At 47.5% G+C, this 26,498-nt stretch overlaps 1 protein-coding gene across 1 annotated transcript in view; it reads right to left on the minus strand.

Annotated features, from left to right (window-relative positions):
• Positions 1-8,810: 8,810 nt before the first annotated feature.
• LOC144827837 (GTPase IMAP family member 1-like) overlaps positions 8,811-26,498 on the minus strand; it is a 41,864-nt gene continuing 24,176 nt past the window's right edge. The window contains exon 3 of the mRNA XM_078686003.1: positions 8,811-9,556. Within this exon, the coding sequence (XP_078542129.1) occupies positions 8,811-9,556 (746 nt within the window). The remainder of the gene's footprint in view (positions 9,557-26,498) is intronic.

Below are 26,498 nucleotides of genomic sequence, written 5' to 3' on the forward strand. Positions count from 1 at the left end.
ACTGTTCCGGTAGTCCAGGGTAGTCATAGGGATGAATTGTCTTTGAACATTATAGAAGCCCCGCAATACGAAGTTATTCTGGGGATGCCATGGTTAAGTCATCACAACCCTTCCATTGATTGGAAAACCAAACTGTGCGTGTATTATCTGAGGACTGCAAAAACCATTTCATCCCTCCTGAACCTACAAGCACCGTCCCGTTATTGATTCCATACATGGTAGCTACGGCAGCAGAAAAGGAGATGGTTTTGCCCATAGAGCACCATTCTTATAAAGACGTATTCAGTGAAACACAGGCAGAGTAGTTGCCCCCACACAGAGAATATGACTGCAGAATAGATTTGATCGATGGAGCTACCATCCCTTCCTGTCGAGTGTATGCTCTGTCAGTTCCGGAGACCAAACATCTAAAGGAGTATCTGGATCATTACTCCAAGATAGGGTTCATAAGGCCTTCCCGTTTACCAGCAGGATCTCCTTTATTTTTCATAGCGAAAGCAAATGGAGATTTGGGCGCATGTGTGGACTACCGTATGTTAAACAAAAACACCATACGTAACAGGTATCCTTTGCCCCTTATATCTGTGTTACTCGATCAAGTAAGCAAAGCCAGAGTGTACACCAGACTTGACTTAAGAGGTGCTTATCACTTGGTAAGGGTAAGAACAGGGGACCAGTGGAAGACAGCCTTCAAGACACGGTATGGGTTGTATAAATATACTGTAATGCCGTTTGGCCTTTGTAACGCCCCGGCAGTATTTCAGTATTTCTTAAACGATGTCTTGAAGGACTATGTGGATTCATGCATGGTAGTGTACATCGATGATATTTTGATCTATTCTGAGGAAATATGAAAATACACACAGGACAAGTGCGACAAGTATTACAGAAGCTGAGAGACCATAAGCTATACTGCAAATTGAGCAAATGCGAGTTTGAGGTGACTGAGGTGGAGTTCTTGGGAGTTATGCTTAGCCCAGGAGGGTTACACATGTCCAAGAGAAAGGTACAGGCAGTACAGACATGGCCCACTCCAAAGATTGTTAGAGATGTACAGTGTTTTCTGGGTTTTGCGAATTACTATCGCAGATTCATCCTCAGGTTTTCCCAGGTGGCAGTCCCTTTGACCCGTCTACTCGGAAAAGTGTTCCCGTTTAAATGGTCTAGTGATGCAGAGGAGGCTTTCGAATATCTCAAACAGGCTTTTCCTACAGCCCCGGTGCTGGCCCATCCCAAACCAGAATTTCCTTTCATAGTTGAGGCTGATGACTCTGAGGAAGCCATTGGAGCCATTCTATCACAGAGAGATCAAACAACTGGTGAGCTCCATCCTGTGGCCTATCTGTCTAAAAAAATGAGTTTATCCGAACGAAACTACACTATTGCAGAAAAGGAACTACTGGCGATAAAAAAGGCCTTCCAGGAATGGAGACAGCATTTGTGGGGAGCAGTTTTCCCTATAATTGTATATTCAGATCATAGGAATTTGCAGTATATGAAGACAGCACGACACCTTACTCAACGGCAAATGAGGTGGATGCTGTTCTTCACTGAATATGACTTTGTAATTACTTTCATACCTGGAGTAGAAAACCGGAAGGCAGATTCCCTGTCTCGACAGAGAAGCATGGGGGAAAATAGAGAGAAATCAGTCCTAGAGGCCATTGTTGAACCTGCAAAGGTGATTTGTGTGGTACAGGCAGAAAACTTTTTGGATCAGATAAGACAATCAAAAACCCCAACACAGTGGGCAGTCTGGGCCAATAAGGAGAAGGACAGGCAAATGAAACTGGGGCTTCCGTTTGTGAAAAAAAACCTGTACGTACCCACAGTTGGGTTACAGAAGAGAGCATACTCCTGGTGTCATGAGTCTCCAGTAGCAGGACGCCCAGGAATACGGAAGACAATCCACTTAGTACAGAGTTATTTTTGGTTGAGTACGATGCAAGCTGACCTTTTTCTTCTTGGGTGTCTCTATGTGAGGTATGTGCCAGGGCCAAGAACGAAACTAGCATGAAGAAAAGGAAGCTGCTGACAATGCCCACTCCCAGAAAAACCCTGGCAAAACATCAGTCTGGATTTTGTAACAGGGCTACCAATGGATCAAGGTAAGACAGCGATATTGGTTGTCATTGATAGCCTCACCAAATTGGGACATTTCATTCCTTGCGTTAATTTACCCACAGCCGGTCAAACCGCTCAGTTGCTGTTGAGCAATGTCATCCGTTTACATGGAGTACTTGAGGTAATCGTCTCAGACAGAGGGCCTCAATTCATAGCCAGATTTAGGAAAGGATGGTGCCAGGCACTCCATATCACATCTGCTGTTTCCACCCTTAAACTGATGGGCAGACCGAAAGGCTAAACCAAACCCTAAAAAAGTTTCTCTGTTGCTATGCTGGGGAGGCTCAGGATTCATGGGTGTCTATGTTATGGTTGGCCGAAGTAGCCTACAACAATGCTTGGCACTGTTCTTTGGGAGTGTCACACTTTCATTCCACATATGGTTACGACGCTAGAATTCTTCCCATAAACATACCGGAGGTAGTAAAAAATCAGCTGTCCGTTCTGGAACAGGTGAAGAACCTACATACAGTACAAAGAACAATCAGGAAACATCTCATCCAGGCAAAGAGTGTGTACAAAGGGTGGGAAGACCAGCACAGGAAAGAGGGGCCTGATTATCAAGTGGGGGACAAGGTGTGGCTATCCACCAGGTACATCCGTTTTAAATTACGGAGCGTCTTCCATCCCAGGTTCATTGGCCCGTACATTGTTATAAAAAAGATCAATCCTGTAGTCTATAAGCTGAAACTGCCTGGTACCTTGAGAATCCATCCTGTATTCCACTGCAGTTTACTGAAACACGCCTTGTCGGCCCGACGTCGTGCGCCTCCTCCTGTGCTTGGTGATGGGGTCTCGAGTATGAAGTCCAGAGCATCAAGGATTCTAAGGTCAGGAGGGGTGTCCTGTGGTACCTGGTGTCCTGGAAAGGGTACTCAGCGGAGGACGATTCTTGGGTACAGCACCAGGATATGCATGCCCCTGCTGCGGTGCGCTCTTTCCATCGTAGATTCCCCGCTAAGCCTGGTCCTATGAGGCGCTAGGGGGGAGGACCTATTGTGAGGACCGACTCGAGCTGCGCCTGCCTAACGACGTTTGGCACTACATTTCCCATGAGGCAGTGGAACAGGAAGTATATATGCCGGTGTAGCGCATTGGAGGATGCGAGTTATTTTGTGGTTTCCTGGTTCCGTTTCTGATGTTTGCCGGCAAGTTGTGATATCGCCAGAGGTCCGCTACATGTTGCTGCTTGGTGACGGAGAAAGCGGCATTCTGCAGAAGTATTCACGGTAGGGGAGCGCCTTGTCCTTACAGCGGAGCGCGGTGGTATTTTCGGCCACGCGCTGCTGTTTTGTATCAGAGGGTTGTCGGGCAGTTCCTCGTTCCTCGCTTGGCTACGGCAGAGTGCAGTAGTGAAGTTGAACTACGCGCTGCTGGCAAGTCAGGGAGTGTTGATTTGGTGCGCTAATTGATTTACACCGGAGCGCGGTGGCATTCTGCTATGCGTTACCGGGGCTGGATTCAATACGGATTGTGGCTATTTATTTAACCGGCACGAGGTGGCGGTCGCAGCCACACGTTACCGAGTTAAGGGTTGTGAAGGACTAACACTTCTGGGAATAGGAGCGTGGTGGTAGGATGCCACGCGCTACCTATGATTAATACTGTGGAACTTAATAGCTGAATGCATTGATAACTGTTAATGGTCTAAGCACTTTTCAACTATAGGAATACCTAACAGGGAAGAGTACAGTTGTATGTTGATTCCGCTGGATTGCTACATATCGTAATACTGTGCTTTGAAACTTTCATTTGTTCTTTCATAATTTACCTAAAGGATGATGCTACAATCCTGCACATTATATATAGTTTGCTAAAGAAAGAAGGAATAGACCTATTTTGAAGACTTACCTTTTATACCTTTCTGTCTAGATTCTATGGTATGTTCATATATTATACAGAGAGTAACTGGGCACTACTGTTTGTACGTGGAGCTGTTCTCAAACCTTCCTTATGTATTCCAGGTTACATATAGAATCAGACAAGAAAGGTGTTGGAAGGAAAACAGATCATATACTACTCCCTTGTTTTTGCAGGTATATGTGAGCTTAGTGAGACCTAAAGAGAGTAGACATTTTAGTGTTTACATTTTTTATAAATTGTTCTTCTGTTGTTTCAGGTCTCGTTCCCTGCTGTTCCTTCCCATCCTTCCCTTGACTGATGGTTCGAATACCCTGTTTATCTTATAAGGGTGTTAGCAACGTCAGGAGGTGGACCCTTACTAGCATCAACCGGACTCTGCGGAGCAAAACCTGACAAGAATAATATGTTTTTCTGTACTAGCAGCTTGGCTTGGTAAGCTTTGTCTGAACAGTGAGTGCCGAGGCATTCAAGGTTATTTCAACACAGTGGTTGTTGTTCAGTCTGATCAGCGCACGTTTTAGACATAACATATATGCAGCTGCGGCCACCTCTGATTTTTGCACGTTTAATAACGCACTATTTCTTGAAGAACATTCGCATGCAGAGAGCTGGTGTAGAAAATGATGTGATCCATTTCTACTAGGACCAGAGGTATGGGGCCGCCCGTGTAAACCCAAGAGACCTTCTGTAGATATAAATAACCTAATAGTAAAGGAGTGTGAAATCTAGGTGTATTCTAGTCTATTTCTATTTAGCATTTTAACATGCTTTCTCCTTTTGTATTTTATGGAATAGTAACTATGCTGATAATCTTGTTTCTTATAATATGTATGCTTGTAATAGCTAAGATACTGCGCCTGAGAACACGGCATTAGAAATAAATATTTCAAACTTGCACGTGTTTTCATTTACTACCCGTTTGGACTAGTATGAGTGTATAATGAAAGAGTGTTCATGTGTTCCACATTGCCTGAGGTATTCTAAGTTCCATGTTCTGGGTTGTCTAATCATTGGGGGTATGGAAGAACCAATGAGACACTGATTGCTAGTCTGGTAGGGGATTTTGGCTACTAAGGTGAGTTTTGGCACACCCTAATTCACTGAGGTTCCAAGTCTCTATGCACAGTTCTGTGTAGGAGCAGAATCCCTGCGACACCCTCGTTCTTACCTTTCCACGCTGCTGTGAAAATGCACCTGGCTTCATGGCAAGACATGTTGGGTGAGGCCAGCCCCACACTGCCCATCATCCAAGCATTGCTTGGCACAGATGCGTTTCACACATAAGCCTCCTCCCACATATGGACTTATAAATGGATTTATTTGTAGTTTCTTGTGCAGGGCGTCTCAATCCAATTGTTACTTTCTCTAGATTTTTGTCAGCTTGTCTAGTCCCCCTGCTCCAAGAACTCAGTATGTGTACTAAACTGAACCAGAAAACCTAGCGGACATCAACTAATACTCAAACCACTGAGCAATATTTTTAAAAAATGTGTTTCTGGTAACGATCAATCCCATGAGACTAGACTAGGACATTCATCTAAACGCGAACCCACTTCCATTAATGAACAACACACTCAAAGTTCACCAGAGAACGCAAAATGCATTTTAAAATGTTTATTTTAAAATCAATATTTTGTGCACAATGTATGAACTCTAACCACACAGAAGATACAAGTTATGAACAGTTTGAACACAAGAAATATTCTAACATGGGTTTTGTTTTTCACAACATTAACACCTTCATTTGCTATTTCTAGGCTCTCTACTAGTTCTAGCAACCTAATAAATATAAAGCCCTTGCTAGGGAGTTTTAAAGGTAGTGCACGCTTGCGTACCTGATACACAACACTGGGCCATTGTTCCAAAAGAACACAGCAATCCTGCTATTTGTGTCACGGAGCAGCTGTGGATATCAAAGAATAATCACCACCCCTTGGGCAGCCAGTGAAGACCACTCACCCTACAACAACCTTCCATTACAGTGGATGCTGCACTCGCGCCTTGATGTTTTGAAGCACTGGTGTGGAGTCCTTTCTAGCTGCTAACTCTCTGTATTCAGTTTTATTCAACTTATTCAGAGGCCTGTAGGAAGCTGATAGAGTAAACACTCAGAATGGAGCAGCGTTATGCCCTTTCAGACTTTAAGCATTGTTAAGCTGTATTATGTTTTAGAGACCACAACACTATAAACCATAGTTGCAAATCCTTCTTGAAACCCTGTTTGTTAATAAGGCATAATCACTCAGCAGAAATGGTTAAATAACATTAATATATGCACATAAGCAGTACTATCATATTTGAATGAAACAGTTGTAGAATAAAACAACATGGTTAAAAGTACATTTGTTAGCATAGGTATTCACTTCTTAATTATAAGAACAACACACATCACATACCACAGCAAGAGGCTCCTAAAGGGCAAAGGCAGAGTATCTACAACACTGTGTAGGGTGCCAGTGGGCTTTCATTATACACATATAAAGTAAGGGTCCATGAATAAAGTACAAATGTTTGATGTAACTGAAATGATGTACAAGACAGGGCATTATGTGGTATACGCTGCATAGTGTGTTGACTTCGAGGGGTAGGACAATCTGCATGCAGAGGGGTTTTATGTAGAAAGGGAGCTTACCTCAGCGTCCTATGTGAGCAGACTAAACAGTTGACTACAGAATAGTCAAGTTGTTTACTGTGGTGTGTGAGAAGTACATGCACTGGTGATCTGTGATGATCAGTAAGTCTGGTGAGTTACAGAAGCAGTAATATCACAGGGTAGGCTAGAATTATACATTGAAACTCCTTCGACACTCAGGCTGGCATGATACTGCTGGGCATCTGAGGGTTCACAAACCTCACTTAAAAATGTATTAGAGTGCACATGCAGAGTGAAATCTGTGCTCACTAGGAAGATGACACATGATCCAAGTGGTATGTGGTATGGGAGCCTGGGCAGTAGTGTCACACTGAACCGTGCATAGCACAAGTTGACACTGGATTGGGTGGGACCAGAGAATGGCCAATCAAAGCGGGTCAGATGGCATGGTGGGGTTGAAGGGTAGGCTCAAGTTAGGAGTGACCGATTAATAGGGGCACTGAAATTATGCGAGTATGCAGCCGTAGCGATGTCTATATACTTATGGATTTGCCGTATTTGCCACATAATCTATATTCAGCCCCATAGTCTGCGGAGTTTAACCAAAAATGATATTTGTAGTCAAAAGTTACAAAAATGTGTAGACGTGTTGCAGTGCAGTGGAAAGCCCTTTGAAAACATTGGTCATGTTTTAATTGTTTATTGATGTATTTGGGTGTTAAACTGGTACTAATAAGATGAAGTATTTCCCAAGATTTGTTAAGCATTATCAAAAATGGGAAAATAATAAAGTAATAGTATCACAAAATACACTACAATACGCCACAAAATGTTCCTTTTCTTGTATAATTTAGTGAGCCCTCCCGCATAATTTGTTTGTCCCCTGCTGCATAGTTCCAGTGACCTAGCCTTTAATTCTTCAAACCATCTCACATCTGGCGGAAAGCTAGATGGCACTTCCCTCGCTGACCAATTCTGGTTGTACTCTGATGCAAAGGTGTGTGTGTGGTGCTTAGTAGAGTGTTTGTGCGAAAGCGCTGGAGAAAAGAGAACAGGCTATTTTTAGTGAACTTGGCCCTGCACTAGTTTCACCCTCCTGGCCAATAATTCAGTAAGTAATTTAAAGATTGAAAGATTCTCAAAGAGATAATGATGGAAAGGAAGAATGACTGAGTGAGTGTGAGTATTTAACATTGAGAGTGATTATGATTGTAAGTGAGAGTGAAAAAGTGAGTGAGAGAGTGAGTGATCATCAGTGCTTAGAAGTGGTTGTATGACAGAAGCACACATGGCTAAACCACGTGTGCTTCAACAACGCAGTCCAAACAACAAATGCATCTTAATCACACATTCCTTTACCACGCAATTTCATTGTAAAGGCATGATTGGTAAAGGGATACGTGTAGTAAAGATCACCCTAAAAACTACACTGACCTCCTAACCCCACCCCCTGCCCTGTGCCTCAAACCTGCCCCAGACCTGAAAACTGTGTTCTAAATCTCGACCCCATATCTTAAAAACGATCCCAGCACCTTTGCCAAGGGCCCTAGAAACTGACTTTCACCCCTGAAACCTACTCCACCCGCCCTACCCTGACCCTGTAACGCCGGCCCCCAGCCCAAAAACTATCCAAACGTCCTGAGCCCTAAAACTGGGCCCAGTAACTTCCCCCCGCCTCTCCAAACCCCACCTCCAGCCCAATGCCATGTTCATGTCCTGACAGAGCTTCCTGTTCCGATGTTTCCTTTCCTCTCCCGCCCATCGGCGCCCTAGACCGCGCACTGCCTTAACCAGGCACATTTGTGGTTAAGGCACATGTGTGGTTAAGGCAAGTGTGGTTCCGCTTTCAGGAAAGCAGCCTGCGTGGCTTAGCCTGCAATGTAAAGGCCGTTTCCCCTTAGAAGTAACTGTTTAGCATTCCAAACTCTATATTCAAGATTCAGACAATGTGTTGGTCTAAAAGGTCTTGTCAAAAAATCATTAAATACATGAAATTAACGAGTCCATAATAGGTACATATATCATCTATAACAGATTTAAATAATTCATCAAACATACTTTATTCAGAAGCTATTTAATATATGTTTTAATGGTGTAATAAGTGGGTCTGTGACTTTAAAGTGGTTCCTGGGCTCTGGTTCTGGGGTTCTCGGGGACTACTTTAACTTAAGTAACTTTCGACCACTTCTAAAATCCCTATGTAGATTTACCCTGGATTCCAGCTACTGCCCTAGGAATCCTTGAATCTCCTGAACCTGATCCTCCACCAGCCTTTAATACCAGCCCCATTCCCTTCCCTCATCTTGTCTATCATCCTAATGAGCTCCCGCACCTGCTGCTCCCTCTCTGCTCCCGTCGCTCGGTTGTTGAAGGCACAGATCCGCCCCCCACAGCTCCTGACCAGCTCTTTAAGCTTCTTCTCGGAGTCTCGCACAAAGGATTCTATACTTGTACCCCCCAGGTCGTCTTTCCGTGTAAACACGATCACCGTGAACTTTAGCGCCTCTTCCCCGAAGAGGCGCTGGATCCTCTGCAGGGCCTTCCGCTCCTCCTCGGTGAACTGTCCGGCGCGGAGCACCAGGAGGAGGGCGTGCGGGCTGGGGGAGGAGAGCTGTGCGCACCGCTCCATCTCCAAGGAGAGCTGCTCGCCGGGGGCTGTGAGGGAGAGGAAGCCCGGGGTGTCCACCACCAGCAGAGCTCTGCCCCCCCAATCCCCCTCCCCCCTCTGACACGCCCTGGTCACGGGCACCGCCGCGGGTCTGGACTCAAACTCTCTCCTCCCCAGGAGGCTGTTCCCAGTGGCGCTCTTCCCGGCCCCGGCGCTGCCGACGAGGACCAGCCGCAGCTCTTGTCTGTCTCCCTCTGAGTGAGACCCATCCGTACTAGAGGAAGACGAGCGAGAAATCCCGCGGTGTCCCGGGAATGCACAGACATCTTCATCTACCTCACACCTCGGGTCACCTCTGCGGCCGGCATCTGGGGAAGGAACATCACATGTCAGTCCAAACACTAGCAGAGACTAAGATTTCATTGACTGGCAGTACAAAGATAAATCACGTTTTCTCCTCCTCGAGCTCCCTCTACTGGGGAAGCAAGAAGGTGTCAGAAGTGAAGCTATTGCAGGTTTAACCCGCGTGTTGTGAGCAGAAGGCCAAACAATGTCTGGTAATTCACACTGCTTACTGACCCTTAACTAACAAGCATTTGCAATGCAAATTGGTCTCGCATTTGTGAGAGTTAGAGGTATTGGTGTTGTAAATAATACAATCAAGAAGTAAATTCTCTACCTGTGAAAAACTAATCATGCAATACGTCACTGATTTCTCAGAAAAACTAACAACACAGGCCAAAAATTGTGATCACACCTCACATGAATTCATAACATTTATCGAAATTTTTTTTATTATTAGTTGTTACTTCATCATGTTTTAAAATATGTAGAACAATAAGATATTCAAGAAGCACATCCAACGGCACATTCACTCAAACCATCAAACATCCACATTCATAACCACAGATACTCACACATCCAGCAATATCGCGCATCCAATAATACAATATTTATACACAAGTGAGCAGTTACCCCAAAGACAGGAGATACTCAGAGGGTGTAGTCAGGGCACAAGTCCTACAAAAAGAAGTAGGGGGACTAATCTAATTAATCAATATGCAAATGGCATCACAGTGCATGGCATCTCAGCGTATGACATCACGGCGTGTGACATTACAGCACGTGAAATCACAGGAACTGGCATCACAGGATCTGGGTTTCAAGAAGTGACAACAGATCTTAAGCTCTCACATATAGGTTTAGCAGGTGTATCTTGAGTACATTTGAGCATTTTTGAGTATACTTGCTGTTAGAATTGGGGGTCTCTGGTTGGCACAGGTAGGCACTTGTGACAAGCAGGGACCTTCTCCTCTATCAAGGGCTAAGGAACTACCCCTTAAGAATATCCCCTGCTCACCCTTTTGGTTGCGTGGCGCGAGCAGTCAAGGCCAAACTCAGAAGTGATGTCAGTTAAGCATTTGTAGTCATACACAGTAAATCCACTGATTTCCCCCCACAAATGGACACCAGGCGGTATTTCTATAAAAATACGTAGACTTTATGTAAAATTATATATATGCAGGCAAGTTATCACAAGACCTTTTATAAGGTTTTCAAATTGGGGCCACCATAGTAAGAAATGGCAAGTGTTCTTTGTAGTTCTTAAAGATGCTTAGTTTGCGATGTTCAATCACTAGAATAATGTCTCAACAAAACATGGCAGCTGATTTAGGTCTCCTATCATGGGTCACAGCGATTTGGGAGCTCCGGAGCGCTCTGGCGTACTCAGAACGCGTCGCACAAGGAAGCCCTTCTAACTTGCATGCGTCTCGTGGTGCGCGGGGTACGAGTCGAACTGCTCCTGTGCGACCCGTACTCCGGAATGAAAAGTGGCCGTCCCACAAAGTACGCGCCTCACATCAGCGGCGTATAGCTCTGGAAGGGTAGGCCCGTACCTGGTATCAGCTGTATGCGCACAGTGCTCCCGGGGAAAACAGAACGTTGCGGACCCCGAGTCCGTGATTAGCACAGTGCTGGTAGGCGGTTGAAGTTTCTTGGGTGCCCCGGTCCACACGGCGGCATCAGGGGGGACGAGGCATACTCTGCTAGTACGCTTTGCGGCACCCACGTATATCCGGGTCTCTTTCAATCAGCAAGTGTATTCTCACAGGCAGGCGCGGCCCACGACCTCCAGTACGGACGGTACTAGGGGTCACTTCAGGAGGGCGGCGCGGCCTGTATCGTGACTTGGGAGGCAAAGCGGGGCGGCCGGGTACGCTTAGACGTATGGGCAGCCGTCCAGGCGTAGATTGCTCTCTGAAGGAGAATTCCGGCGGGAGGGGCGAGAGAGCACTCTGGCGCGCTCCAGTGGCAGGCGGGGTAGCAGAAGAGCAGGCCGCCTGACCCGAGGGACAGAGAGCGGCTCTACACGAGCAGGGGTTTAAACGGGCAGAAAGGCAGGCCAGCTCCGAGAGCCACGGCCCTAGGAGAGGGTGAGGGGGCACAGTCTCAGCTCCGGCAGGAGGAACACACGGCTCAATTCAGAAGATTAGTGAAGACACAAGGAACCCACTGGTCCTGGGGTTCCGTTCAGGGGGCAAGCTCAGTCAAGCCCCTGGAGATAGTTCTCAGCACAATAAAGCAAAGTCATTTAAGGTCTTTTCCTCTCCTTCCTCATTAAGGCAAACTGCAGGCCAGTCCTTCAGCTTCATCTTGGTCCTTCTAGTTGGGCAGAGGTTCGTTGTGGGAAAACAGGATCTGATTTCTTAGGAGCAGGGCTCCTACATTTATAGTCAGTTTCTTTTGTCTTCTCAGGCCAGGGGGGCCTTTGCATAGTCATTTTCTTCACTGGAGCACTTTGTTGTGCCGACTCTGCCTTCTCCTTTCAGTGTGTGGGACAGGGACAGCAGACGCTCAGCAGGAGGTGGAGCCGGCATTGAGATGACAAGTACAGCCAGGGGCACTTTGATGACAGTCTTCCCTCATCCTGGGCTAGGTGTCTTGCCTTTAGAAGGCAGTTAAAAACCTGGCTCTTTCCCCTCTCTCCCTAATCCTCAGCCTGTTAATAGCTGTCCTCCTTCCATCTTCGAGTGAGTCTGCTAATGCCAGGATGCCTCTCGAGGTGGTATAAGTGAAATAAATAAATACAAATAAATAAGGTGGAGCCAGCATTGTGGTGGCAGAGCACGGCCCTATTCACAGTCAAGGGGCACTCCCACCACCCACCTTGGTGTAATCCCTCCATTCACCACATGTCATCCCCAGCCCTGTCACTCACACATACCAGACAGCAGATACACATCCTGGCAGAGGTGGGCTGAAATGGTTAGGCAAGCAAATGCTAACTTTCTAAAAGTAGCATTTGCAAACCCAGGATATTAAAATAAACTCTACTAAAAGAAGTATTTTAATATTCTGAGTTCAGGCATACTAAACTTGACCTTCTACCATGTTCCTTGAGCCGGCTGGGATTATAGGCTGTAATAATTTAAGCAGCCCATCTTAGCCTATGAGAACAGGTAGCCTTACAATAGTGAAAAACGAAAATGGCTGTAATTCACTACTAGGACATGCCACACACATCAGGGCGTGTCCTACCTTATGCTTACAATGCATACCATACCATAGACGTGACTCACATGAAGAAAAGGGAAGGTTTAGGGGCTGGCAAGTGTGTGCACTTGCCCAGCCAGCATGACAGTACCAGACTGCATGCAGGTTCTGCAATGGCAGACCCTAGACACATTTTAAAAGGCTGCTTCTGTGGGTGGCGCAACCAGCGCTGGAGGCCCACTAGCAGTATTGGCATTTACAAGCCCTGGCACTCCTGTACACTTTACTGGGGACTGACAGTAAATCCAATGAGCCAATCATCAAATCAATTATAGGTACAGCGTACATTGGGAGCACTTGCACTGCGGCACAGATTGGCCCTGGCGCAGTGCCCTGAGCAGCGAACACCATCAAAACATCTGAGAAACATCAGCAAAAAGTGGAAGGGAGACTCACGCCAAGGTGCCAGGTCTAACATGTGTCCCCTCCAGCTGAAATGTGGGGAGAACTACCCTACCCCAGGGAGTTCCTCATCACTAAGGCGGAAAAATCTGGACAGACCGTCAGCATTGGCGTGATCTGTGCCAGGGCTATGTTCCACTGTGAAGTCCATACCCTGTAGGGAAATGGACCACTTCAACAGTTTTGGGTTCTTACCCCTCATTTGCATCAACCATCTGAGGGGCCTGTGGTCTGTCTGAACCCGGAAGTGAGACCTAAACAAGTAGGGTCTTAGCTTTTTCAATGCCCAGACCACAGCAAAAGCTTCTCGCTCAATTGCACTCCATCTCTGTTCCCGGGGAAGTAACCTCCAACTGATGAAGGCTGCAGGTTGGTCCCAGCCCTCCACAGTCATCTGTGAGAGAACAGTCCCTACACCATGCTCTGAAGCATCTGTTTGCACTAGAAATTCCTTGGAGAAATCAGGGGCCAGGAGCACGGGAGCCGTGCACATGGCAGTTTTCAGGGTGTCAAAAGCTTTCTGACAGGTGTCAGTCCAGATCACTTTCTTGGGCTGCTTCTTAGAAGTCAGCTCTGTAAAGGGTGCAACAATGCTTCCATACCCCTTGACGAACCTCCGGTAGTACCCTGTGAGACCCAAGAAGGCTTGCACTGCAGTTTGGGTCTTGGGGGGTTCCCAAGCCAGGATGGTTTCAATCTTGGGTTGCAGGGGTGCCACCTTGCCACTCCCCACTTGGTGTCGCAAGTACACAACTGAGCCCTCCCCGATCTGACACTTGCTTGCCTTGATCGTGAGGCCTGCCTTGCGCAGTGCCATCAACACTTCCCAGAGGTGTCGCAGGTGTTCTTCCCATGTGCTGCTGAACACTGCGATGTCATCCAGGTAGGCGGCGCTGAACTCAGCCAGTCCCGCCAACACCTGGTTGACCAATCTCTGGAAGGTGGCATGGGCATTCTTCATCCCAAATGGCATAACCCGGAACTGGAAATGCCCATCTGGTGTGGAGAATGCTGACCTTTCTTTGGCCCCATCAGTCAGGGCAATCTGCCAGTACCCAGACGTTAAATCAAACGTGCTGAGGTACCGGGCAGCCCCTAACTGATCAATGAGCTCATCAGCTCTGGGGATGGGGTGCGCGTCAGCCTTGGTAACTGAATTGAGTCCCCTGTAGCCCACACAGAACCGGAGTTCAGGTGTGGCTCCCGGTGCTGCAGCCTTTGGGACCAAGACAACTGGGCTGGCCCAAGGACTGCTGGAGGACTTAACCACTCCAAGAGCAAGCATCTTTGAGACCTCCTCTTTGATGCAGGCTCTGACCCTGTCAGTTACTCTGTAAGCCTTGTGCTTTACAGGCAAGCTGTCTCCTGTGTCCACATCTTGGCTGCACCAATCTGTGACACCAGGAACCAGGGAGAAAAGATCAGGAAACTGCCTCAGCAATTGGCGGCAGTCATTCTGTTGTTCAGGAGTCAGGGTGGGTGAGAGGTTAACTCCATCCACTGACCCATCTTTCTCAGAGGCTACCAAGAGTTCCAGAAGAGGCTCAGTCTCCTCCTCCATCCCATCATCAGTTGCCAAGAGCATGCACACTTCGGACCTCTCCAAGTGGGGCTTAAGGCGGTTAACATGTAGGACCCTCAAAGGGTTCCTGGGAGACTGCATGTCCACCAAGTAGGTGACAGGACGTTTGCGCTCCACAACCTCAAATGGACCTGTCCACTTATCCTGAAGTGCACAAGGCTTCACTGGGGCAAATTCCCACACCTTTTGTCCAGGCTGAAGCTCTACCAGAGTGGCATTCTGGTCATACCACCGCTTCATCTCTTCCGGGCTGGCTTCCAGATTTGTCTCAGGAAGTTGCCTGAATCGTCTGGTCTGGTTTCTGAAGGCCAGTATGCAACTGTATATATTCTGGGGAGGTTTCCTGGGAGATTGCTCCCAGCCTTCCTTAACCAAACTCAGAGGTCCTATAACTGGGTGACCATACAGAAGCTCAAGGGGCTGAACCCTAGAGACTTCTGTGGCACCTCACGGTATGCAAAGAGAAGGCATGGCAACAGGACGTCCCACTTACGCCTTATGGGTTTTTCCAGACCCATGATCATGCCCTTCAGAGTTCGGTTGGATCTCTCAACCAACCCATTTCCTTGGGGGTGGTAAGGTGTGGTGAATTTGTAGGTTACACCACACTCTTGCCAACGGGATTTCATATACTTGGATATGAAATTGGTGCCCCTGTCAGACACCACCTCTAGAGGGAATCCCACTCGGTAGAAAATTCCCATCAGTGCCCGTCCCACCACGGGGGCCGTCGCTGTCCTCAGAGGGATGGCTTCAGGGTACCGGGTGGCATGATCCAACAGGACCAGGATAAACCTGTTGCCCATGGCTGTCCTGGGGTCCAGAGGCCTAACAATGTCAATTCCCACTCGCTGCAATGGGGTACTGACCACAGGGAACGGTTGGAGGGGAGCCTTCTGCTTCCTGCCACTCTTCCCACTTGCCTGGCAAGTCTGACAAGTTCTGCAATGCACATCTGAGCTCTTGCGCATTTGGGGCCAATAAAAGTGGGTGACAAGCCTTTCAAAGGTCTTGTCCTGCCCCGCATGAACGTCGTGAGCCAGCCCCAGTAGGAAAGCTCTGAACTTCTGAGGTACCACCAGCGCACGGGCTGACCCAGGTGCAGCAACCTTATGCTCTGAATACAGGAGGTCATTCTCCCAGTAAATGAAGTGTGTACTGGACTGACTACCATTGGCCTGATCTGCAGCCTGCTGCCGCACACCCACAAGAGAGGGGCATTCTCTCTGCTCCTTGCAGAATTCCTCCCTGGAGGGGCCTCCTTCTTGCTGCCAATGTGTCAGCTCAGGCAGGTCCCCCAGTTCGGCTATCTGTTCCCCGGTAGGCTCCAGGGCATCCCTCTCAAGGTCTGCTTCCTCCTGGGCCATGGGAACCTTTGGGGCCAGTTGCCGGTGCCCCCTACGCCCTCCCTCCGAGGCCGGTTCCTGGGCCTCTCTTTCAGGCTCCAGGACCTCTTCAACACCCCTATTGGCTGCCATTGACCGGGTGGTCACACATGCCCAGTCGGGTAGACCCACCATCCGCAGGTGAGCCGTCTTCTCCACCTTTTCCCAAGGGGAGTTCTCCAAATAATTCCCCAGCAAACAGTCTACAGGCATGGCAGTTCTCACAACAACCTGCAGAGTACCAGAGACCCCCCCACTCAAAGGGAACCTAAGCCATTGGACATTGGCTTTCTGAGTTGTCAGCATTGACAACCCTACAGTAGGCATGGGGTACAACCTGCTCTTGAGATACCAGGTGCTGCCTCACTGCAGTCACACTGGCTCCTGTATCTCTAAGAGCATCTACTTTCTTTCCATTGACGGTCACTACTTGCCCATATTTCCTAGTGTTAGAGGGTAAGTAGTTTTATAGGACTATCTCTGTCCCCTAAAGAGACTAGGGTCATCTGAACAGGCTCCCCACCTCCTTGGACTGCTACTTCCTCCCCAAAATTAACACTACCTATTTGCCGGGGTGGAGCACCAGTCGGTGCGGGTTTTCCAAACAGGCGACACTTAGGATCAGTGGCAATGTGACCCTGGTTGCCACACCTGTAACAAGTGATGGGCCCTCTCTGAACAGGTCTACCTGTCGGGCCCCGGTCTGTTTCGGGGGTGTGGGAGGCTGAGAACCTTTCCCTTGGTTCCCTTGGGGATTACTTTGGGGGCCTTTTTGGAACCCTTTCTGTTTTCCCCTATCCCCCCACTCTTCTGCTGGGGACCCTGCATACCTTTGGCTGAGTCTCCCACTGGACTCTTGTGGACCCTGGTGCTGAGCCAGCAGTCCGCCTCCTCAGCAAGCTTCCTTGGGTTGGACAACTTGCTATCAATTAGGTGCTGGTGTAGCTCAGGAAAACAATTACTGGACAAGTTCTCCCATGCCATTAAATCAAGAAGCCCTTGAAAATCATCCACTTTGCTACCCTTCACCCAACCATCCAGTGCTCTGCAGTAAAAGGTTACATACTCCACATACGTACCCCCAGGAATCTTAGTACAACCCCTGAACCTCTGTCTATACATTTCAGGAGTTAACCCAAACCTGGTCATTAAGGCATCCTTCATGTGGGAATAAGAATTGTATACTTCAGAGGGTAAGTCTAGCAGTGTGTCCCGCCCTTCGCTAAGGAACTTCCCCCACAACCCCGCTCCCCAATCTCTCTCAGGGACCCGGTGGGAGGACATAGCTACCTCACAGGCTCTGAACCACTGCCCTATCTCATCCCCCTTAAAGTATTCCTTCACCACATCCTTAGGCATGTACACCATTGACTCTACCTGCACCGGCGTTGTGCTGCCACCAGAGGGAGTTGTTTCCAAACATTTTGCTCTCAGCTCCAACTCCTTCACTCTCATGTCATGCTCCATCTGGAGCTTCTTTTCTTACATTGCCAATCTTTGTTTCTCCAATTCCATTTGTCCATTTAATTTTGCCATCTCCACTTCTTGTGCCCTGTTTGCTGCCCTGTCTGCCAGCTCCTCTGGCAACAGGCCTCTGCCAAAATCCACAATGCCTTCTGGTGGTTCCATTACCACCGCATTCTGTGGCTCCCTTGACTCCTTCCAGGCTCTCAGCACCTTGATGTATTGGGCTTTCTTTTTGCATCCTGTTTGGGCCACTCTGAACTTCTGACAGTAGCCTCTCACCTGCTCTACTGATTAGCCCTCCAGTCCCTGGTGTTCCCAATCTACTTTATTCAATCCCAGACATTATGGAGGGTGTCCTTCCATCAGAGAGTGAGCCAGGCATGGCTTCAAAAATGGGAGATCTCTCAAAAAAATAAAAATAAAAAAATAAATCTGTGGCTGCGTTATAGGCTGCTCTCATTATGTGGTGATCAATAATTTACTGTATATAAATTACAAATGCAAATTCGAAAATCCCTTCCACTGCATCCAATGTTAGAATTGGGGGTCTCTGGTTGGCACAGGTAGGCACTTGTGACAAGCAGGGACCCTCTCGTCTATCCAGGGCTAAGGAACTGCCCCTTAAGAATAACCCCTGCTCACCCTTTAGGTTGCGTGGCGCGAGCAGTCAAGGTCAAACTCAGGAGTGATAAGTCAGTTAAGCATTTGTAGTCATACACAGTAAATCCACTGATTCCCCCCACAAATGGACACCAGGCGATATTTCTATAAAAATACGTAGACTTTATGTAAAATTATATATATGCAGGCAAATTATCACAAGACCTTTTATAACGTTTTCAAATTGGGGCCACCGTAGTAAGAAATGGCAAGTGTTCTTTGTGTTCTTAAAGATGCTTAGTTCTCGATGTTCAATCACTAGAATAATGTCTCAACAAAACATGGCAGCTGATTCAGGTCTCCTATCGTGGGTCACGGCGATTTGGGAGCTCCGTAGCGCTCTGGCATACTCGGAGCGCGTCGAACAAGGAAGCCCTTCTAACTTGCACGCGTCTCGCGGTGCGCAGTGTACAAGTCTTACTGCTCCTGTGCGACCCGTACTCCCATACGAACAGCGGCAGTCCCACGAAGTACGCGCCTCACATCAGCGGCGTATAGCTCTGGAAGGGTAGACACATACCTGGTATCAGCTGTATGCACACAGTGCTCCCGGGGAAAACAGAACATTGCGGAGTCCGGGATGAGCACAGCGCTGGTAGGCGGTTGACGTTTCTTGGGTGCCCCGGTCCACCCGGCGGCGGCAGGGGGGACGAGGCATACTCTGCTAGTACGCTTTGCGGCACCCGCGTATCTCCGGGTCTCTTTCAATCAGCGGGTGTGTTCTCACAGGCAGGCGCGGCCCACAACCTCCAGTACGGACGGCACTGGGGGTCACCTCAGGAGGGCGGCGCGGCCTGTATCATGACTTGGGAGGCAAATCGGGGCGGCCGGGTACGCTCAGACGTACGGACGTCCGTCCAGGCGTAGATTGCTCTCCGAAGGAGAATTCTGGTGGGAGGGGCGAGAGAGCACTCTGGCACGCTCCAGTGGTGGGCAAAGTGGCAGTGGAGCAGGCGGCCTGATCCGAGGGACAGAGAGCGGCTCTACACGAGCGGGGCTCTCAACGGGCAGAAAGGCAGGCCAGCTCCCGAGTGCCACGGCCCTAGAGGGGGCGAGGGGGCGCAGTCGCAACTCCGGCGGGAGAAACACACGGCTAAATTCAGAAGACGAGCATAGACACAAGGAACCCACTGGTCCTGGGGTTCTGTTCAGGGGGCAAGCTCAGTCAAGCCCTTGGAGATAGTTCTCAGCACAATAAAGCAAAGTCCTCTTAGGTCTTTTCCTCTCCTTCCTCAGCAAGGCAAACTGCAGGTCAGTGCTTCAGCTTCTTCTTGGTCCTTCTAGTTGGGCAGAGGTTCGTTGTGGGAAAACAGGATCTGATTTCTTAGGAGCAGGGCTCCTACATTTATAGTCAGTTTCTTTTGTCCTTTCAGGCCAGGGGGGCCTTTGCATAGTCCTTTTCTTCACTGGAGCACTTTGTTGTGCAGACTCTGCCTTCTCATTTCAGTGTGTGGGGCAGGGACAGCAGACGCTCCGCAGGAGGTGGAGCCGGCATTGAGATGACAAGTACAGCCAGGAGCACTTTGTTGAGAGGTTTCCCTCTTCCTGGGCTAGGTGTCGGGCAGAGTCATCAGTCGCTCCCCAGGAGGTGGAGCCAGCATTGTAGTGGCACAGCCCTCTTCAGAGTCAAGGGGCACTCCCACCACCCACCTTGGTAATAGTTAATATAGCGGGATGAAATGCTAGGCCCTGGTGACAGACATATAGAGTCCTGTAAATCAGGGGAAAGAATAAAACTGCTTAATATCAGCAGGAAATAGAAGCAGTCCCTCCGGCGATCAAATCGGAATAAGGGACATCCAGTATATGCAAATAATCAAGGAACGGGAAAGACGTCCCAATATAATGGACATGTGCAAGGGCGTCCGCAGGAATGTTTCCAGGGGGAGGGCTAACCTGGCAAATTAAGGGGCGTGGCTAATGTTAATCAATAGGGGCGGGGCTAACATGGCAGACAATCAGGATTGATTAATGCTCAGGTCAAGCACTCCCACCACCCACCTTGGTGTAATCCCTCCATTCACCACGTGTAATCCCCAGCCCTGTCACTAACACATCCCAGACAGCAGATACACATCCTGGCAGAGGCGGGCTGAAATGGTTAGGGAAACAAATGCTAACTTTCTAAAAGTAGCATTTGCAAACCCAGTATATTAAAATAAACTTTACTAAAAGAAGTATTTTATTATTCTGAGTTCAGGCATACTAAACTTGACCTTCTACCATGTTCCCTGAGCCTGCTGGGATTATAGGGTGTAATAATTCCAGCAGCCCATCTTGGCCTATGAGAACAGGTAGCCTTATAATAGTGAAAAACAAAAATGGCTGTAACTCACTATTAGGACATGCCATACACATCAGGGCTTGTCTTACCTTATGCTTACAATGTACCCTGCCTTTGGGCCTACCATAGGGGTGACTCACATGACGAAAAGGGAAGGTTTAGGGGCTGGCAAGTGTGTGCACTTGCCCAGCCAGCATGACAGTACCAGACTACACGCAGGTTCTGCAATGGCAGAACCTAGACACATTTTAAAAGGCTGCTTCTGTGGCTGGCGCAACCAGCGCTGCAGGCCCACTAGCAGTATTGGCATTTACAAGCCCTGGCACTCCTGGTACACTTTACTGGGGACTGACAGTAAATCCAATTAGCCAATCATGGAAATTAATTATAGGTACAGTTTGCATTGGGAGCACTTGCACTGCGGCACGGATTTGTCTGGCTCAGTGCTCCGAGTAGTGAACACCATCAAAACATCTGAGGCACATCAGCAAAAAGTGGAAGGGAGACTCACGCCAAGGTGCCAGGTCTAACACTTTCAAACCCTCCTGATTTAGGCAGAAGATTCACACTTTTGTACGCTACATATAAAACAATGTTACCTTTTGTCAGCATAAAGCTTTCTACAGCCATAGTGCTTTAAAATAAATAGTGATATTTAAATTATTACAACACCTCCTCAAGGGTAATAGGCGTATATAAATGCAATTTATTTTGTGCAAATACTGGGAAAGATCAACATATCTGGCGGTCTAACAATGCATGCATATCTCCTAAACAGGGCCTGAACAAAGTGAAAAGCTGTCTCTCCTAAGTATATGTGAAGTTCTAACAAGGTGTGGGCCTTTTTTTCCATTCTGCTGAATTTGCATCAGGTATGAGGCTCCTGGGTGCTGCAAGCCAGGAAACTCCAACCAAAGGAGGCTTGAAGACCCCTGAGACTCGGCCTTTGTTATGACCGAGTATCCCAGCAGGAGTCATAAATAAGAGAGTTCCGTCCCCGACTGCACGTTGTTGTTTTTGAAAGCAGACAACAACGTGCAGGCGCTGCTGAATCTGACCCGGTCTTTGGAAATTTCACTGGGACTAATTCAGCATCTTTTTAGTGTGGCCCAACTTCGTGGCAGGGTGGACGGCATCCACCCTATGAAAGAAGTGGGGGGACGCTGTCCACCCGCGCAGACCTCCGACTCGTGCCCTGGGTGAAGTCCCCCTAGCAAAAAGAGTAACTCCGTAGAGAGTAGATAATGAGGAGATGAAAATTAACTAGTCAATCAAATGATAAATGCTAATTATATCCATAAGACAATAAATATTTCTCAAAGAAGGGGGAAATTTCAATCATAAAACTCCATGTTGCTAATCCAGCGCCGACGCGCGTTTTGGTGTTGACCCCGATGCGGGTCTCACCTTCCTCAGGGTGCATAAACCAAACAAATTAGTGGTGGGAAGTGCCTAGAACAAGCAATGAACAATATTGATACACTTAATGTCCATCTATCGATTGAACAGAAGATTACATGATACAAAATTTAAAAACATGAACACAAAATATGTGGCTTTATAATCAATAATCACAAGGTATGGTCACAAAGGCACAGGTTGGAAGTTATCACTATAAAATAAAATAAGAACTTGTGCAAAAGTAAAATGGAAAAGGAGTGAGAAGGGTATACAGAGTGCAAAACGAATCTATAAACGAGAGAGAGTTTAAACACGTAAGATAGAGAATAAAGGATGTAAATAAACCAGTCATTTGATATCACCACTGCATAGAGTCTATTTTCAAGAAGATAGGGGTCTCACGCATATCTAACGAAAGAAGACAAAATGTAGTTGTAGGGAAAGGATAAAAAAGAAAAAATGAGAAAATGGTAGAAATCTCAGATCTGATAAGGATGACGAATAACTAGAGTGAAAATTAGAAAAACAGACAACAAACAGCAGAAAATGGTAACAAAAGAAAGAATATATTAAATGATGACAGTAAGCATAATAAATCCAGGAACCTGGAAGACAAGTAAGGCAACCAGATGATAACCCAGGAGAGCCAGCGAGAGTTTGAAAGTATCAAGACCTGGATAGGTGAAAAACAACAGTTCAGCAATGCCAAGTAAGTCTGAGGATAGACAAATCATTTGTATAATGCAGCGGTCACCAAAGGTGTGGTACAACTTACCACACAGTTAATATAGCGGGCTGAAATGCTAGGCCCTGGTGACAGACATATAGAGTCCTGTAAATCAGGGGAAAGAATACAACTGCTTAATATCAGCAGGAAATAGAAGCAGTCCCGCCGGCGATCAAATCGGAATAAGGGACATCCAGTATATGCAAATAATCAAGGAACGGGAAAGACGTCCCAATATAATGGACATGTGCATGTGCGTCCGCAGGAATGTTTCCAGGGGGAGGGCTAACCTGGCAAATAAAGGGGCGTGGCTAATGTTAATCAATAGGGGCGGGGCTAACATGGCAGACAATCAGGATCGAGTAATGGTCAGGTCAGGCTGAGAACAAAAAGTGGTGAATTCTGCATTTAAATCTGAGCACACATGAATCCTAAAGTTTCCTCCTGGCCCTTGAAATCTCATACATTCCCTGATCCCTAAAATTAGCCCCCTGGCACCCCAAAACCCATACCAACCTTGAACCCAAACATTATCCCTCTGGTACCCCAAAACGCATATCCGCCCTGAACCCTAAAATGTACCCCCCCTTGCACCCCAAAACCCATACCCACCCTGAACCCAAAAATTACCCCCCTGGTACCCCAAAACCCATACCCACCATGAGCCCTAAAATGTTCCCTGTGGCAACCCAAAACCCATACCCACCCTGAACCCTAAAATTACCCCTGCCCCCAAAACTCATGCCTGCCCTGAACCCTACAATTACCCCCCCTGACCCCTTAATACCTATACCTGACCTGAACCCTAAACTTTCCCCCTTGTACCCCAGAACCCATATGTACCCTGAACCCTAAAATTATCCTCTTGCACCCCAAAACCCATACCCACACTGAACCATAAAACGACCCTCTGGCACATCAACACCCATATGCGCCAGGAACCCTAAAATTACCCCCTGGTCCCTCAAAACCCATACCCACCCAGAACCCTAAAATTACCCCCCGGTACCCCAAATCCCATACCCACAATGAACCCTAAAATTATCCCCCTGGCCCCCAAAACCCATACCCATCCTGAACCCTAAGATTACCCCTGCCCCCCCCCCAAAACTCAAACCCACCCTGAACCCTAAAATTACCCCCCTGGCCCCCTAAACCCATACTCGCTCTGAACCCTAAAATTACCCCCACCCATACCCCAAAACCCATACCCACATTGAACCCTAAAATTACCCCCTGGTATCCCAAAACCCATACCCACACTGAACCCTAAAATTACCATCTAGCACACCAATACCCATACCCACCCGGAACCCTATAATTATCCCCTGGCACCCCAATTAACAACCCACTCTGAACCCTAAAATGACTCCCTGGCACCCTAAAACCCATACCCACCTGGAACCTTAAAGTTATCCCCTGGCACCCCAAAAGCTGAACATTCCAAGCTTACACCACATTTGCATATTCGGAGGGGACTGTCCTCCTTAACGTTTCCATGCATGTAAGTTTAGAACACCGTTCAATTAAAGAAACCTAGATATGCAGCCAGTAGGTAATGCTGATGCTGTAGAATGCATTAAAGTTACTTGAACTTACTTAAAAACTGCTGCCTACTCTTCTGATACTATTCAGTGGATTCTGGCTGATCAGCAGCACTGTCATCCTGGCATCCAGCCCCTCCCGAAGGTCTCACTGTGTAGATAGATGTGGGTCAAATGTTTCCTGGTTTCTCCTTGCCAGGGCCACCTCTACTTCTTTGCCAGTGCCCTTGGATGCGAAAAGACACAGATCCATGGCCCTGTTCCCCATTCATCTGGTGAGCAGCACCTTGGATGTGTATTATATACAAGTGCACAGACAGCAGGGAAAAAGGGATGGCAGTGCAGGTGACACTTTTCCTTTGTAAAGTAATTCCTGCTGGCATCATAGCCCAGGGTTTGCTGTCTGTGCACTTGTATGGAATACACATCTATACAAGTGCACAGACTGCAAACCCCGGGCTATGATGCCAGCAGAAATTCCTACACAAAAGAAAAGTGTCAGCTGCACTCACTGGCCATCCCTTTCCCCCTGCAGTGCACATCTTCCCACTCCCACCTGATGCTCACATTCATAACACATTAAGTGCTTAGATGAAATCCCTGCCTTCAGGCAAGGATATCACCTCGGTGGCACCAGTCTGAAAGAAAACAAACAGTGGGGGCAGGGAGGGTCGCTGAAAACGTTCAAAGGCGGGTTGGCTCGGGCTGGTTCTGGGCCTCTCAGAAGGGGTCATACAAATTACAATCTCGGATTCTTTGCATTCAACCATGGCTCGTTCTTAGCACCTGGTGGTGGCTCAGATCAAAGTAGGCGCTTTACAAGCGTAATATGCTACACAGAAAAAATACAGAAACAAAACATCCGGGAAATTGGTAACACTCTAAGGGAATTAAATATTAAGTAAAACGTCAAACACAAACAGGAACTAAATCGCTGACATGGATTGCTTTTTTACATTCATTATTTAGACATCGATCAGTGTTTATGTCAGAATAAAGGGCATGCAGGTAGAGTCCGATAAGGACCCACTGCAACGTCCTCTGGGGCCCTGGGGGACGTGGCCCATTTAAAGCCCTGGCCGAGTGGTCACTTCAAAGTGAGATGAAGATCTGCAACAAAAGAGCCCCCCACATGCAGAAGATTTCTGGAGAAATTCCTGTTCTGGAATGGGGGCTGAGCAGGACCTTTGTGGTGGGGGAGGAGGCTCATTGTTCCTGCGCAGCTTATAGCGTGTCTTTTCCCTGCTAGTGGAGGTGCGTGCTTTAATCATGCTTCTGGCTTCAGTCCTGTCCAGATCTGCGCATCCGAGTGTTTCACAATGTTAGTCCCATGGATGCTTTGGTGAATGCTTTGCAGACACGTTCGGGTGAGCGCTGTACTTTTGGTGACTTCATGTGTAAACGCAGTGCCCCGAAGTGAACTTACCAGTTAATGTAGGGTGACTAACTAGCATGGTTGCAAATTCAGGACGGTAAGTGTAAAAATTTGGGACAAAGGGTCAAACTTCAAGACGAAAATTCAGGACAGAAGGTCAAAATTCAAGACAAATCTTCGGAACAAAAGGTACGTTTTACAGACACTTCAGAGAAAGTTGTGCGATAATATAAAAGTAAGTAAATAGACAACCACTTAATTACAAGTCAAAATCATTTTATATTAGGTTGAGACAATCGTGCACTTCACGGTTTTTTGGTATGCACATAGCTTTGAGCAACTGTGCAGGTCTTTTTGAAGTATTTCTTATGATAACAATCTATTTATATGGCTACTGCACTGGGTTGTCCATTCTGATATTTTGTTTACTACTCATGGTCGTGAGCAGACATGTATGGTGAGAGAAGTGCTCAGGAAGATCTGCTCAGATAGACTTTGTTACTAGCATCTCATATCTGAGTGCCATTGTGAGATGTAACGTGGCAAGCATAGGTGAACTAAAAGGAGGATTGCTGTGATGAACCCTCTATAGGGAACGCATTATGAGTGTTTCAGCAAGTGGAACATAAAATATGGAATCTGACTTTGCTCTAGGGGTGAGCGGATTTTGCATATTGGCAATCCGCGGATTTGCGGATTTCGAAAATACGCAAAATCCGCGGATCCTAGCGTATTTTTTTTTTTGTGTTCGCACGGGTTTCTGCAAGTTCGCAAGGGTTTTGTACAATTTCGCAAATTGCGAAATTGTACAAAACGCTCGCGAATGTGCAGAAACCCGTGCGAACACAATGTGCCTACTAATGGGTATTGCGCTCGTGAAAGTCAAGGTGCAGAATTGGCCGTCCGCCTGAGGAGGTCATTTTCCACG

Source organism: Lissotriton helveticus, chromosome 4_1 (genome assembly GCF_964261635.1).
Source record: "Lissotriton helveticus chromosome 4_1, aLisHel1.1, whole genome shotgun sequence".
NCBI lineage: Eukaryota > Metazoa > Chordata > Amphibia > Caudata > Salamandridae > Lissotriton > Lissotriton helveticus.